General features: G+C 48.6%; 1 protein-coding gene across 4 annotated transcripts in view; it reads right to left on the minus strand.

The window, feature by feature from the left end:
• LOC138538055 (complement factor H-like) overlaps positions 1 to 16,433 on the minus strand; it is a 981,558-nt gene that overhangs the window by 239,072 nt on the left and 726,053 nt on the right. For all 4 annotated transcript variants that reach the window (XM_069641504.1, XM_069641501.1, XM_069641502.1 and 1 more), the window contains exon 17: positions 7,343 to 7,528. In XM_069641504.1, coding sequence (XP_069497605.1) covers positions 7,343 to 7,528 — 186 coding nt within the window. The remainder of the gene's footprint in view (positions 1 to 7,342; positions 7,529 to 16,433) is intronic.

The raw sequence follows: 16,433 nt of genomic DNA on the forward strand, positions 1-16,433 counted from the left end.
AGGAGATTCCTTGGTGAAAGCAGTGTCACAGGGAGTGCAGCCCATAACCCAAAGGCTGGACATTTTGGAAGCAGTATTTAATGAACAGCAAGCACAGCTTGCCAGAAAGAGGAAGGCAGATAGCCAAGAGAAAGAGCTGTCAGCCAGACACCCCGCAGAAGGGGTTGAACCCAGAGGGAGGAAAGCAGCTTGCAAGAGTAAACACTCTTTGACCCCCCACTCCGAGCAATCTGGATAGGGAGGATTCCACTCCCCACGAAATTAGCGACCCTGTAGTCAGGTTAAAGAGAGCCTTCCTGGAGAAGAAAAGAAGCCAGGACAGACCCCCTACCCCAGGGGTGATTAATGCAGGGGACAATGTTGAGGGCTACATGCCCGATGATGAAGGTGATGATATAGAGGCTGATTATCATTACGAGGAGGAGATGGATCCTCAAGAACCCGACGGTACAACAGATATGTTTGACCCAGAGACTATCAGGCACCCGAAGTCCTTGGAGTGGGTTCCATCGCCCAGGGTTGCCGCCTGTATGGCTCAACATATACGCAAACCCCTGGATAGGGAAGTACGATCGCATATGCGCTCAGAGTGCCCTAGGCCAGAATTGCCAGGAAAGCTGGCAGAGACACCTGAACTAGACCCCAAGATGGTCACTTTTGTCACAAAGACGGCGAGAGATATACGGAAGGGCGTAGACCGAGCCTGGTGAGGTTGCCAAGATAAGCTCCTCGACATGGCGGGCCCATTAGCAAAAATAATGGATCTTGCTGAGAAGGCAAAGGACACGGGAACCCCAGTAGACGCTTCCGCCCTAGCCAATTGGGCTCAAAGAGCTGTCTGCATTATGGGAAACACAAACTGTGCTCTGTCCTCTGAGAGGAGAGGGGGAGTGCTTCTTACGATTGACAACAAGTTAAGCGACTTGGCTTCGTACGAAGCAGGTGAAGGAGCCAAAGGCCTGCTATATGGCGAGGCATTCGCTAAAGAAATGGCACAATTCGTGGGAACTTATTCAGCTCTGGAAAGAGCTCAAAGTTCGATCAAGAAGATTTTCCCCACTCAAGTTTTTTCCGGGACCGGACGTTACAGGGGTTGTACGTCCGGTCGGTTTAACTACCAACGCAGACACCAGGGGCCGTGCTCCCAATACTGGGAAGGAAAGCAGAAAGACACGTTCTTCCCAACCACGGCCAGATTCCCCAAAGGGAAGGGGAAGAGGTTCATATTGGCAACCCAATGCCTCAGGAGGTGAGTGCAGTGAGACTACAAGTGGGAGGGAGAACCCTCCAATTTTTGAGCGCATGGCAAGCGTTATCGCGCGATGCATGGGTGCTGCAAGCAGTAGCGGGACTACGACTAGAGTTTATGGGGGACCCCATTCAGAGATCAGAACCTCATCATATTCAGGTGTCCCGAGAAGAGGCAGCATTGCTACACAATGAGATTCTCAGTTTGGTAGACAAAAGTGCTATAGAAAAAGATACACAAGGAGGACCAGGTTTCATCAGCAAAATGTTTCTAGTACACAGGGGGGACAAAGTACGACCGGTCATAATTCTAAAAAATCAGAACGAATGGATTGTATACAATCATTTCAAGATGGAAGGTATCCATCTACTTCGAGATCTCCTCTGAACGGGGGGACAGGTTGGCTCGATTAGACCTCAAAGACACTTACCTAACGATCCCGATAGCTCAGGAGTTTGAGATATCTGAGATTTCGGTGGGCTGGAGAGACATGGTGCTTCACATGTCTTCCGTTCAGCCTAGTGTCAGCGCCTTGGGCATTCACCAAACTGATGAAGCTCATAGCAGTGGCCATAAGAGAGAGAGGTATTTGCATAATCGTTTACCTAGACGACATTCTCTTGCAATGGATATTCACGCTCTTGTCTTCTCTAGGATTCTTTGTAAATTTGGACAAATCCCAGCTAGTACCAGTCCAGAATATAGAATTCCTAGGTTTCAATATAGATACAAACAAGGCAACCCTCGAACTTCCACATCAGAAAGTGAAAGCGATAAACAAGGAGCTCAAAATAGTCATAGCAAAGAACACTATATCTCTTCGAGCTCTCGCAAGAGTAGTGGGCCTTCTGGCAGCCTCGATTTAAGCAATTCTTCCGGGCCCGCTCCATTATCGAGCGTTAAAGAGGCTCAAAATAAGACACCTTCAAGGGGGCTAGGTTATCACCAGCTAGTAACCCTAGACCAAGAAGCAATCTCAGAGCTCCACTGGTGGCTCTCCAACATGGAAGCCTGGAATGGCCGAACAATTTTCGGAGACACCCCAGACATTATAGAATCGGACGCAAGCAGGTCCGGGTGGGGAGCCAGGTGCGAGAACATAGAGACAGGAGGGAAGTGGTCAGAGCAAGAACTGAAAATGCACATAAACTGTCTCAAACTGTTAGCAGGTTCCTTCGCAGTATGAGCGTTTACGAAAGACAAAGTACGATGTTGCGTACTGCTCAAGATGGACAACATCTCGGCAGTGCGATATATCAACAAGCTAGGAGGAACGAGAACGAGAATGCTAGCAGAATTAGCAAAATACTTTTGGCTTTACTGCCTGCAGAATCAGATAGCAGTCACAGCAGAGTATCTGCCGGGGACGCTCAACGAGGTAGCGGACTGGAACTCCCGATATCTTGTAGACTCCAGCAATTGGAAACTACACCCAAGCGTGTTCAGGAAAATACAAAACCTCTGGGGCCTCGTACACATAGATCTATTTGTGTCCAGACTGAACACGCAGACTCAGACATATTTCAGTGGAGAATAGACCCGGGTGCAGCCGGCACGGACGCTTTTCTCCAGCCATGGAACGGAGCACTGAATTATGCTTTCCCTTCGTTTCTCATGATCACAAGAGTACTGGCGAAAGTTTGCATGGAGCGAGCAGACCTAACAATGGTTCTCCCCTTCTGGAAATCCCAGCCCTGGTTTCCAGTAGTGATGGAACTTTCTACAGATTTTCCGAGGATAGTTCCTCAGCAGCCAGACCTTCTGCTAGACCCAGCCGAGAGGATTCACCGCTCGTATTGACGGGCACACTGCGGTTGATAGTCTGCAATGTTTCAGGAGAAAGTGGGAGTTGCCAGGCATTTTGCAACTCGCTGCAAACTGCATTAGAGATTCCTGGGCGCCTTCCACCATCAGGAGCTATAACTCGGCTATAAAGGGCTCAATGGTGCGCAGACCATAGTTTGGATCCCGTTTCTGCCCCTGTAGTTCAATTATTGAACTTCTTAGCAATGAAGTTTCAAGAAGGCAGCGCCTTCAGGACAATAGGAGTGCTGCGATCCGCGATCTCTACATAACATAGTAGAAGGTAACACCATAGGGGAACACCCCACAGTCCTACGTCTATTGAGAGGAATGAAGTTCAGAAAGCCCCCAGAGCCAAAGTATATGACATTATGGGATGTCAAAGAAGTCTTCCAACTGTTTCTTAGGTGGCCAGACAATAAACATCTTTCCCGATCACAACTCTCAGGCAAGCTGGCAATGTTATTATGTCTCACAGCATGCCGAAGAGTATCCAATGTGAAAGCACTAGAGATACACAGGAAAATATTCTATCCAGAAGGAGTAGCCTTTACCATAGCTAAGCGAACGAAATCAGACTCTCGAGTAATTTCATACCCCTATTTTACAGAAAATAAGGAACTATGCGTAGCAGAGTGGATCAAAGACTATGAGACCGCCACAGAGCAGCGGAGACCGCGAGGCGTAACACAGTTGCTAATAGTGCGTAGAAAGCCTTATCATGCAGTAGCAACAGCTACAATTGCGAGATGGGTGCACAAAGTGTTGTAATGGGCAGGGATAGACTTGTCTCAGTTTGGAGCACAGTCAGCTAGGGGCGCGATGGCTTCTAGAGCCTTTTCGGCAGGGGTGCCACTTCAGGATATAATGAAAGCTGCCGATTGGTCCTCTGAGTTCACTTTTAAGACATTTTATTTCAAGCCAGTGTCAGACTTAACGAATAGGGTGGTGGCTAGCTTTGAATAAGCATAATGCGAGCCTCCTGTCTTGTTATACAGCTCATGAAGTCTTCATTCTATTAAAGACAAGGAGGCGAGCATTATATCCCACCCAGGAAAAGACGAAAGATGATCTTATGATGCATTTATCAAATGTTCAACTTTGTCTTGACACCTGCCCTTATGAATATTTCTGTTTCTCCTAGGATACGACCAGAAGGCAGCCTGATCGCAAGCAGTGAATAGTCAGGCACTGGCAGTTCTGTTCCGAGAACACTGTTCACGGTTATGTTGTAAGTTTTGTTGTTGACTGTTCATAACAGGGTCAAGTTCGCTACGGAGGATCTCCAAGGCAAAAGAAAGAAAGAGGAAAGGACCTTGGACTGAGGGTTCTTATAGGATGACCTATCACTGTATTGGAGCATGGGATAGGGTCAGAACTACTACACTCCTGGGGGTGTATGGGAGTTTTAGTTTAAATGGAACTCTAAAATGTAAAACTCTGGTTTTGAACTTTTAAACCTCAGATTGGCTATTTTTATGTCTGGAGGAGAAAAAAAAGCACAAATGTTGAAGTTTAAAAGTGATAAGTAGAAAAGCTGTTGTGGCAGTATTAAAAAAAGTAAAGCATAATGCTCGCCTCCTTGTCTTTAATAGAATGAAGAATTCCGCGTGGGCAATCTTTATTACTGCACTTGCATGATCCAAATGGCACAAGGCCGAGTAGGACCACTGTTTGTTCTCCTCTCAGCCCACCCACTTGTCCTTCTGCGCCTCGAAACACATTGTGTATAGCCGCATTATAAATAACCAATAAATAAAATGTTGAGCTGGAAAAACAAGAACAGAAGAGCATGACAACCCCTGGTTAATACAGACACATTCATTCAAAATAGTTCAACTGGTCATATTTGAACAGGACCTCACTAATGTAGATTGAGATGTCAGGCTTTTAAAATATTTAAACATGTATTACTCATATGAAAGATTATAAAAGCCCCTCAAATAAATGAACATGACATTTCAAAACAGTGACTCCCTTAAGTACTCTAGGCCAACCATGCATGAGTTGGTTACACCCACAATTGCGCCTAATGATCAATCTCCATTTGATGGTGTGTAAAGGCTCATCACGTGACCCCTGACCCAGAAGCCACAATATTTGAAGGTCTTTCAATCATCAGAAGGGGCTTCAACTGGGCTGAGAGGCACACCATGGTCAGCACAACACCACCAGAGGCACTCATTCTAGTTGACCGAGCTGCCTGCAGAGGTCAGGGGAGCTGCAAGAACCAACCAGGGTCGATCTATGGGCAGATCAGGCGACCCCTGACAGAGAAACCACCATCATACAGGGTCATTCCAACCTCAGAAGGGGCTTAAACTGGGCTGAGAGAAACACTGAGCACTGCCCAGTACCACCAGAGGCACCCATTCCACCTGCCTGAGACTACCCACAGAGGTCAGGGGAACTGCAAGAACTATGTATGCAGTCCCTCATGGACTATTTCAACTCCAAAATATACAGCATCAGGCAAGACCTCCACTCCTACCGCCAATCTCAAACCTTCAAACACATGGAACACAGTCTACGATGTGTTTGTTTTATGATTTGTGTTTGGTTTGTATCATTTGCAGTCTCCATTGGTCACACTTTTTGGCATGTGTGCACTTGAGTTGTTCTTGATTCTTATCTTTGAGGTGAGTCTTGCTCAGCTGGGGCAACTGTGTGCGTGAAGTAGTATGGTGTAAAAAAAAAAAAAAAAAAAATATATATATATATATATATAGTATGTGTATGCATTTTAATACAATTTGGCTCTTTCAATTATATTGTGTACACATTTATTTCGATTCACTTATGTTTCTAAAATCCAATTTTTGATCACGTTTTTTTCAATTTCATTTACAGCATGTGTTGAGTATTGTTCAAAATAATGTACAGAGTTTCAGAGAGCATTTGCTTGGCTGAGTTGCATTGCTGATCCGACTTTTAGGCTCTCTGTTACATAAATAGTTGGGTGGGCTACCGCCTCCTTCAATTTGTTGCGCAGTCAAACAAAAGACAGCAGCTAGACTCCTCCTCCCCCTACCCAAATATTCACACATCACTCCTGTTCTCGCCCAGCTCCAATGGCTTCCCATACCCCAAGGAAATCCCTTCAAAGGACTCTGCATTTTATTTTAAAGCCATGCGCATCAAACCCCATCCTACCTTCAATACAAACTCAAATCCATCGTCCACAAAAGCACCTGACAATCAAGCCATCATCTCCTACACATTCCACTCTGCAAACTAACATGCACACAAAACAGGCATTTAGCCAGTGGGCACCCAGAGCATGGAACACCCTCCCTCTTCACAGCCTCGTTGCATGCATCATCACCACTTTCAGAAAGATTGTTACAATATATTTGTTTCCCTACACATAACCCTGTCCTTCCACCTCACCTACTACCACTTGCCTATCCTAATCTTCCTATCCTGAAAACATTCTGTAAATTCTGTTTCACCTCCCACCTTTTCAGCCGTTGAACCTTGTAAGGTGCTCCAAGACCCTCTGGGTATGGCAAGCCCTAATCAAAAATTCTAATAAAATAAAATAAATTATCATTGACCAGACAACCGTGAAAAACCCTACCCCCATTCCCTGTCCTGTTTCACAAGTACAAATATATAGATACATTTCAAGTGGTTGATCCAATTTGAGATGTGTGTGATAAAGCAGACGATTTTGAGATAAGCATATCAAAAGCATATTTGTGAGGATTTATAGAATAACCAATGCAAAAACACAATTCTCTCCACATTCATTCTATAAATTGAAAGGTTCATGAAACCTCATCAAATCTGACGTGTATTCAGATGTGTCCATATCACGTGCTTGCCAAATTTGGTGAACGTCTGCACGGTGTCTAACTTACCAGAGGAACATCATTTCTAAATTTATCTGTAAACCATCATGTATTCATAACTATAGTGTCACTCCCACGATACTACAACGATCAGACATTTGTGAGAAGTCACATTCAATACAAATAAGAGGTACTGTCAATACTAGCTTGAAACCCTTTACTTACATTAGACAATAGAGCAAGTATTAACTATCACTTTTCTTACCCACAGTGCTGCAAATGATGAGCCATAAAACTAGAATGCAGTGAAACTGAGTATAGACTTTAATTTACAAACAAGATATGTATTGATCCCATAATGCAGATGACTGCTAACCAAACATGCCACTCACTGATGTAAATATAACATTCAGTCAAATGACCCAGAGGAGGCAAGATCCATAGTACACCATTGGTTGCTCATAATTGAATATTTAAGAAATATTCTTATAAATACCTAAACATTCAGGTAATACACTCGACCAGGCTCCATTCCAGCATTCAACGTTGCTGCTTCCGATCATTTTATGTAAAGCTTGACATTGGTATACCACCCTACTTCCTGATTCATAAAAAGGCTCTCGTGTGCCAGCAACATCACCATTGGGAATGGAAGGCGCAGGACCACACCTGCTTCCAACCTCTGAAATGAAAGAAATAAAACAATAGTTGGATTTGTATTTATTATAAGAACAGAAAGAAAATGGGACATACACCAGGGACAAAACAAAACAAACAAAAATACTTAAGAAACAGGTTCCTTCCAAAGGTAACAATAATCCACGGCAGGTATCTGCCACCTGTGTCTCATCAGATGTTTTGGACTAAGATTAGCATGATCCCTCACCATTGTATATTACGGCTGTGACTGATGGGAGTTGTAGTCCAAAACATCCTGGGGAGCCAAATGTTGCAGACCCTTGACCTAGGGGGCAGACTCTGCAAACTAAGGAGGTGTGCTAGACAATTATACACAATTATATTATTACATGGCAATGGAAGGAGTGGCAGGGTCAGGTGAGGGGGGTGGCGGAGTAGGCAATGGGAACTCCTTCTTTGACAAGTAAGTGAAGTTTAAGCCAGGCGTTAAAGATGTCCACAGTCTCGCTGACTTTGAATGTAGTGGGCATCATCAGGCTTGGACTTGCCTGTAGGGCAATAGGGCAATGCCGAACCTAAAACCCAAAATGCTGGTGTGGGCCAATTTATTTGGCTAAAGTGGGCCACTTTTTTGGACAATGTGGGCCAGTTTGATGAGTTACTTCACTATGCGGCTAGTAGTTTTGACCAGTGTTGCTGAATTAATATTCTTGAAAATGCACAATTTGCATCACTTTTTATCAAAAAAGTCCCCATTGGGTACTATTCAAACGGTCCGTCACAAAAGGAATGAATTGCCATTTGCAACTGTTGGACACTTTTTCATTGGTGCCCTAGACAATTGTATGCCCCAGTCCAACCATGGGCATCGGCTAACAACTAAGCAGGATGAGTAGGAAGAAAGAGTGGAAGAAAGAGGAGGCACAGTGGCATGGAGCAGTGAGGTTGATTACAATGGAGGAGCACAGTCAACAATATGTGGAATAGACAGAGATACAATCCGCTCGTTTCTGAGCAGCAAGGTAAATAAAATAATAATAAATAATAATAATGATAGATCATTAATAGATTTGCAGACTAGGAGAAGAAACTTCAAAAAGGAGCAGTTGCACATGGAGTGCCAACCATCATGGTGTCGGGAGGTAGAAGAGAAGAAGGATGAGATCGGAGTATGTTGTAGAGAGAATAAATAGTGAAGTTGAAGGTTTTGTCTAGCAGGAGGAAGGAGAAAAGAGAAAGTCCAAGGTCTAGGCAAAAGTAGTCCTTTAGTTTGCTGAAACTGAGTGTTAACCATAGAGTGATCATAATGCGATACGTAAGAAATGGATGAATCTTCTGAATGTTGACAAGATTAGCATGAGCAGCCGAGAAGTTGTAGTGACGAATATTTGCAGTCTGAGGTCACTGTCAAAGAGAACCTAAGTTTACAAGCCTTGAGAGTGGGAGCTAGATGGCCAGGCATGAATTAGATAGTAGAGGGGAGGGAAGGGTTGGCAATGGAAGCAGGGCGAAAGATGACTTCCATTTTTGAAGGGTTCAGTAGGAGGCAGAGGAAAGGCATCCAGTGACGGATTGCAGTGAGACAGTTGAAAATCTGTTTTGAGATGGCTGGTGAGGCTGGGGGAAAGGAGAGAACGTGTGAGTGTCAACAGCAAAGAGGTGATAGTGAAAGCCAAAGAACAAGATTAGTCCTCCAAGAGCAGATGCACACATGTTGAAGAGCAGCGGTACAAAGACTGCTATTTGGGGGATGCCAACAGGCAGTGGGGTGGAATAAGAGTTTTGCAAGTTTCCTGTAATTTTAAAGGAGTGACCTTACAGATAGGAGGCAATTTTGGTGGGAGCAGATTTGCTAAGCACAAGGTTCTGGAGAGTGAAGAGGAGACAAGAGGTCAACAGTGTTGTAAGTGGCAGGAACATTCAAAAGGATGCAGATAGAAGAGTGTTTTTAGAGTGGTAAGCATCAGAGAGAAAGTTGGAGGCATGCATGAGTGCCTCCTCAGCGGAGTGTTTGCTACTGAGTGTGATAAGTAAGAAGTGGATGATTCTTCTGAATGTTGACAAGGTTAGCACAAGCAGCAGAGGCAGTTGTAGTGGTGGATTGTTGCAGTCTGAGGTCACTATCAAAGAGGAACCCAATGTTGCGAGCCTTGGGAGTGGGAGCTAGAAGGTCAGGCAGGAAGGATATAGTAGAGGGGGCACTTAGTGATTCAGTTAACACCACCCACTCAAGGCACTTTGAGTAATGAGGAAGGGGGAAACTCTGGGTGATAGTTGGCTGGGTCATCTGACTTTGCAGAGGGTTTCTTCAAAAGGGGTAGAACAGTTGCAGATTTATTGGGGGCAGGGAAGTGTCAAGCAGTGAGAGAAAGGTTAAAGAGAGCAAAGGGAGAGGCACCCAGGGCGTGCAGGCAAGATGGCTGCCTGAGAGTCGAGGTCTGTCCCAGCCCTGGAGTAATCATGTAGATATGGAGTCTAGAGGCACCTAGTCCCATGTAGGAACGACTTCCCAGATGTGGGAAGCTGCACTCACCCAGATGAACCCAGAAAGGGAAGCTGTGGCTGCCCCGATGGTGCTAACCCAGACAAACTCTCACTGAGATGTACCCTGGCGGCCCTGTGCAGCCCTGTGAAGGCAGCACTGACAACAAGGAGCCAAGAATGAAGTTGCGGACACAGGAGTCCGGCGAGAGCCCAGACCCGAATTGTCTGCGGGCCGAGCCCTGCATCACCAGGGAGAAGGAGGAGGTGTCACCTACCCGCCTTGAGGCCGTGGCTGGTGGCTAGTGAAAGTCCTGAATTCTTTGGGCCGTTTGACTGCGTGGCCGCAGTGCACACAGCTGAGGAACGGCTGCATCCGACACCAGCGCCACCTGAGGAGGGCCGTGCTGCACACAGTAGGCTCTGGGTAGGGACACCCAACTGCAGTGCTGATACGCCAAGGCCACTGTGATCCTGCATCACGAGGGAGAAGGAGGAGGCATTACCTGCCCACCTTGTGCCTCCAAGGGCATGGGATTGCTGCAGGAGCCCAGACCCGAATTGCCGTCGCAGGCTGGAGCCCCACATCACCAGGGAGAAGGAGGAGGCGTCACCTACCCGCCTTGAGGTCATGGCGGGTGGGTTGTGAAAGCCATGAATACTCAGGGCCATTTGACTGTGTGCCCTGGTGCACGCAGCTGAGGGATAGCTGCACCCACCAACAGCGCCACCCGAGGAGGGCTGTGTTGCGCACAGCAGGCCCTGGGAAGGGACACCCAACTGTGGCGCTGGTACGCCAAGGCCACTGTGACCAGCGCGCCTCTCACCCCGGACTTATTATACGAAGAGGCTGCTGTGGAGTTCCACGGCAGTCAAGGAGATTATCTGGAACCCCCACGCTGCGCCCGCTGAATTGCCTGAGCGTGGATGAGGCAGTGAGGAGGAGAGAGGCAACAGAGCCGAGAGGACGGTGAGTGGCCCCCTCCCAGGTGCTCCCCTGTCCAGGGGAAAAGTGAAAAAAATGGAGGCCCCCATAGTGGAAGAGAAGCAGGCCTGGCCTATAGGGGGCTCCCCTGCAATGAGGCACATCTTTCCTGCCAAACACCTGAGCTCACATTGAGGTCCAGCCATGGGGTGAAACTGCAACACAGAGGTGCCGCCTTGGGGGCATTGCCCTGGGCCCTGGGGAGACAGGAATCTGCCCAGTGGAAGACTAACTAGGACCCCAGCACACCACAGTTGAGTTGCTGGGAAACCACCAGCCTCACCTGAAGCGGACCACCCCCGGTCAGCTTGATGCGTAGCCCTGAGGAGTGGGAGTGAGCCAGGGAGGTCAAGCTTTACCAGGCAACCTGACACCAGAAAGGACATACACAAGCCAAGGCAGCCACAGCTGGAGCCAGGCCTGCTGACCCCCCCCCGACAACCCCTTTGGGGTACCAGAGGAGATGACCTGGGACGCTTATGAGCTGGAAGCGTGCTTTGGTGCAGTTTCATTATCAAGGCAAGGACAGGATGGCAGAGGCCAAAGGAGACGGGGGACTTGCCCCGGCCCCAGCTGAACTTGGTTCTATTAAAAGTGACATACAGACTATCCTGGAGGAGATCAGAGGGATGAGGAGGGATATGGAGGTGAAATTGGCGGACCTCTCGATCAAGGTGGTCACCCTTGAGGGTAGAATGGACGGACTGGAAGCCAATCAAACCTCCACCGGACTCTTGGAGACACAAATGGAGGCGTGCTTTATGGAAATGGAGAGACGCAAGGTGAAGCTGTGCCTCAAGGTGAATGACATTGAAAACCGGGAGAGACGGAACAATCTCAGGTTCTTCGGGTTGCAGGAGGTGGAGGGCGAGTCACCAGCCGGCCTGGAACAAAAGATAAAAGAAATAATAGGGATGGTCCTAGGCTCCAGGGAGGAAGAAACCGTCACCATAGACTGAGCCCGAGAGGGATCCCGTGGTCCACGCTCAGTCTTGGCATGCATGCATTACTACAGGGACAAGATGAGGATCCCTGAAAAAGCAAAGCGCATGAAGGATGTGAACTATGGTGACTCAAGGGTGGTTATCTTTCAGGACCTCTTGGCCCACACGTTACTGAGGCGAAAGTAGTGTGGGGCTCTCACTAGATGGCTTCAAGAGAAGGGGGTCAGGTACCACTGAGGCTACTCCTTTGCACTTGTGATCGAATGGGAGGGTGAGCGACACCATTTGGTGGCAAAGGAGGAGATACAACGGGTCATGGAGGATTTGGTGGGTCGTCGAGAGGGGTCCACTTCAGAGCGCAGTGCTCATGGACTGGACCCTAACCGGGGCCCCTGAGGCCAGAAATCGGCACGAGGAAAGCGCAGGGTGAAAGGAGTCCAGAAGTATCAGAAACACCACACCCCCAACAATGCGGAATGATGATACTTGAGAGGGAAGGACGAACTTCCTATATTGGCTTTTCGAGTTTTCCGGGGATCACCCAGGAACCCTTTTCGGGGGTTTCGTTGGAATTGAAAGGGTTGAAGGGGAGGTCATTTATGGCTGCTGAAAGAACGGTCAGTTGTTCTGAACATCAGAAATTGAGTTACGGAATTGGAAGGAAGAGGTACAGGCAGAGGGCACACGGTTATTGGAGAGGGGGATCCGGGAGTTGGGTGAGTTGGTTCATGGTTTAATTCAGAGTCGGGAGGAGGTACCCCACCGGATGGTTTGGGGATAGGGGGGACATAAGGTCTGCTCAATATGATGTCCAAGGTAGGGGGCGCGTCCCTGATGGTTCGACAGAGGTGCCCAACATGACTGGGCCACAGGATCGAACGCCTCAGACTAGGACAGGGGAGGGTGGGAACTGAGCTGGTTGGAGGTTAGGGGTGGGAGGGGAGGGAGGGGAAGGTAAGGAAAGGAATCTCAAGCAAACTTCATATGCAACAGAGGTCACATACTTCACTGGATGTACAAGGGGCAACCAGCAAAGGGTAAAGAAGGTGTATGGTTGAGGTGGCGGTAGATATGCTGAATGTGAAGGGACTGAACTCCCAAAACAAGAGATCCCTGACTAGTAATATGTTCTGGAAACAGAAACAGGCGGTCCTCTTTCTACAGGAGAGCCACTACCGGCAGGGGGCAGAATCACTGATAAAAGGTAAAGAGATTGGGAGGAACCTTTGGGCTTCCCATAAGAACTCCAAGAATGAAGGGGTAGACAGTCTGCTTGGTAAGTCCTTTCGACGGACAGGGATTCAGGTCAAGTGGGATTTGGGGGGCGATTCTTCGGTATAAAAGGCATTCACAAGGGGACACAGATCACGCTTGCTACCCCGTACGTACCTAATGTGGGGCAGGTGAGGTTGCTGCATCAGGTGTTTAAGATGATGGATGGCTGGGTGGAAGGTGCAATGTTTTTAGGGGGGGACTTTAACCTGGTGGTGGACCCCACGTTGGACTGGTGGTCTGCAAAGGGGGTGGGTATTAAAGTGGTGACCAAAGACAACTTGGCCCTGCGGGACCTCCCCCAAGATAATTTTTGGGTGGATGTCTGGCGGAAACATTGGCCGGGTCCGGTGGGGCTACACGTTCTTCTCCCCCCCACATCAGACTTATACGAGGATTGACTTCCTCCTGATCCTGAGAGAGCGGGAAGGCGAAGTGGGGGCACCCAGGGTGGAAGTGATCACATAATCGGACCATGAGCTGGTGGTGGTGAACTGGCGGCTCTCCAAGCCCTGCCAGGGTTTTAGATAGAGGTGCAGCGACACCTTGCTGAGGGACCGGTTGTTTAAGGATTTCCTGGGAAGGGAGATAGGGGCCTACTTTGAAACCAACGACAATGGGGAGACGGGTATGGCGACGGTCTGGGAGGCAGCCAAGGCCACTTTCAGGGGATTACTTATCGCTGAGGGGTCTCGTAAGAAGCGGGAAAGGGGGTTAATTGAAGGTAGGCTCCGAGAGGAACTGAACGCTGCCATTTCAACTGACCCAACGGGACACAGACAGGGACGGGCTCGTGGGTGAGATGAGGGACAAGAGGCAGGAACGCCACATGGTCTTGATTGGGGAGGTTGTAAAGAAGATGAGATTCACCCGACAGAGGTACTGTGAAAGGGGTGACACGGTGTGGACCCTCCTGGCAAATAGGGTGAGGGGTTGTAGGGTGGAAAGGAGGATAGAATGAGTATGAGATACTGAGGGACGTGTTGTGAAGGGGGGGGAGGGACATCTCAACCTGCTTTACAGATTTCTATAGAGAGTTATATGCCAAACTGGCAGAGCAGGCAGTGGGGGAGGTCCGGCAGTAGCTGGCCGAGCGGAATCTCCCTAAACTCACGAGGGCAGAAAGCAAGATTCTAGAGGATGAGATAACCCGGGAAGAGGTATTGGGGGCCATCCAAAGACTGAAGACAGGGAAAGCCCCGGGAGACAATGGCTTCACGGCAGACTTCTACAAGCAATACCATGCTCCACTGGCGGCGCCCCCGGCTAAACTGTTAAATTCTATAGTGGGGGAAAACACAATACTGCCGACGTTTCTTCAGGCCCTAATAGCAGTCGTCCCGAAACCAGGGAAGGACCAAGCCAACTGTGCTTCGTACAGGCCTATTTCCCTCCTTAATGTTGACACCAAGATATTTGCCAGAGTCCTGGCGTCGCGCTTGGAGCCTTTCATCCCACCACTGATTCACCCTGACCAGGCAGGCTTTGTGTTACACAGGCAGGGATCGGACAACGTGTAAAAGAGGTCTTAAATGTGCCTGTGGCGAAGGAGCAGGGGGTACTCTTGCTGGTCCTGGATGCCAAAAAGGCGTTCAACTGGGTGAGTTGGGACTTCATGGGGGAGGTCATTGCATCCCTAGGGACGGGCCCAAGATGGACTGGCTGGCTGTTGGCCATATACTCAAAGCCGACAGCCAAGGTGGTGGTCAACTGGATTGAATCACTGGCTTTCTCATTACAGCGGGGCACGCGCCAAAGGTGCCCACTCTCCCCGCTGATTTATGTTTTGATTATGGAGCCATGGGTGGCGGCCGTCAGGGACAACAAGGGGATTAGCGGTGTCACGGTTGGTGGGGTTGACTGTAAGATTAGTCTTTTTGTGGATGACGCCCTGCTCTACATCACTAGACCGCCCCACTTGGTACCCCCTCTGCTGGAGAGTTTGGAGCATTATGGGACGTTATCGGGGTTCAAAATTAATCTGGGAAAGTCAGTGGCATACACGGTAGGGAGACTGTCGGATAGGGAGAAGGAATACATTACGGGGCTTACATTTAGGGTGCAGGATGATGCCTTCCGATACCTTGGGGTCCAAGTGACACTGAGCTTTGAAGATCTTTTCCCTAGAAATGTCCTCTCCTTTTGGTCCACCATGAAACGAGACATGGAGAGGTGGTCGAGCTCGGGGCTGTCTTGGATGGTGCGCTTGAACTGCATAAAGATGGTGGTTCTCCCCAAAGTTTTGTTCTAATTTCAGATGCTGCCCATAGCAATACCTGCGTCGTTTTTCTCAAAGGTGAGGTTTCTCTGGGTGGGGGCCAGACACAGGGTCGCCTACAGGACGCTGATCCTGCCGAAGGAGGAGGGGGGGGTGGGATTCCCTGACCTAGTGACGTATTATAGGGCAACCCAGCTCCAGGTCCTAGTGGATCACTTTGATCCACTTTCAGGGAAACAATGGGTGGCAATGTACAACGCGGTACTAGCCACTGTCACAATTGATGAATGGTTGGGGGTCCCTAGAGCCCATATCCTGAAGAGAGTCCTACATCACCTGATCCTGGAGGTCTTGCGGTCCATATGGAACGAGGGAGAGCCAATAGGTGGCTCACAATGTAGCCATCGCCTCTGAGCTGCATTTGGGCTCCCCCACTCAATGATGGGATCGAGGAGCCATTGGAATTCCAGCCCTGGTATGAGGCTGGGCTGAGCAGGGCGGGACAAATGTGAGAAGGGCACACCTTTATCTCCTTGAGTAGACTGGAGGAGGCCCTGGGACTTTGTAAATTGTAACCCTTCCGTTTGTTGAAATTGAAGGGATTTCTGTCTGAGGGATGATAGATTTTTCCCTCTAAGGATGGAACTGACGAGCTTTGAAAAAATGTGATCACACAGAGGGGATCCAGAGGGCTGATAGCCGGATTGTACAGGAGGATCCTTCTGGTGATCCCGAGGGACGCCCTTCCATCAAGAATCAAATGGAGACAGGATTTGGGCTGGGACATTGAGGATATGATATGATAAGCTACTACATAGATGGCACTACCCCCCAACGGTGATTGCTCGAATGAGGGAGGGATACGAACACACTGCTGGAAGTACCACAGGGAAAAAGGGGACTATATTCATATGTGGTGGGGTTGCTCAAGGGTACAGGCATACTGGAGGGAGGTCCTGTTCTGGATAAAAGGGGTCGATGGGATTCAGAGCTAACTCTCACCATGGCTTCTCCTTTTTGCAGTAGGTACAGAAGAGGAGCCGGAACC

This window comes from Ambystoma mexicanum, chromosome 1q (genome assembly GCF_040938575.1).
Source record: "Ambystoma mexicanum isolate Mex_15411 chromosome 1q, UKY_AmexF1_1, whole genome shotgun sequence".
Taxonomy (NCBI): domain Eukaryota; kingdom Metazoa; phylum Chordata; class Amphibia; order Caudata; family Ambystomatidae; genus Ambystoma; species Ambystoma mexicanum.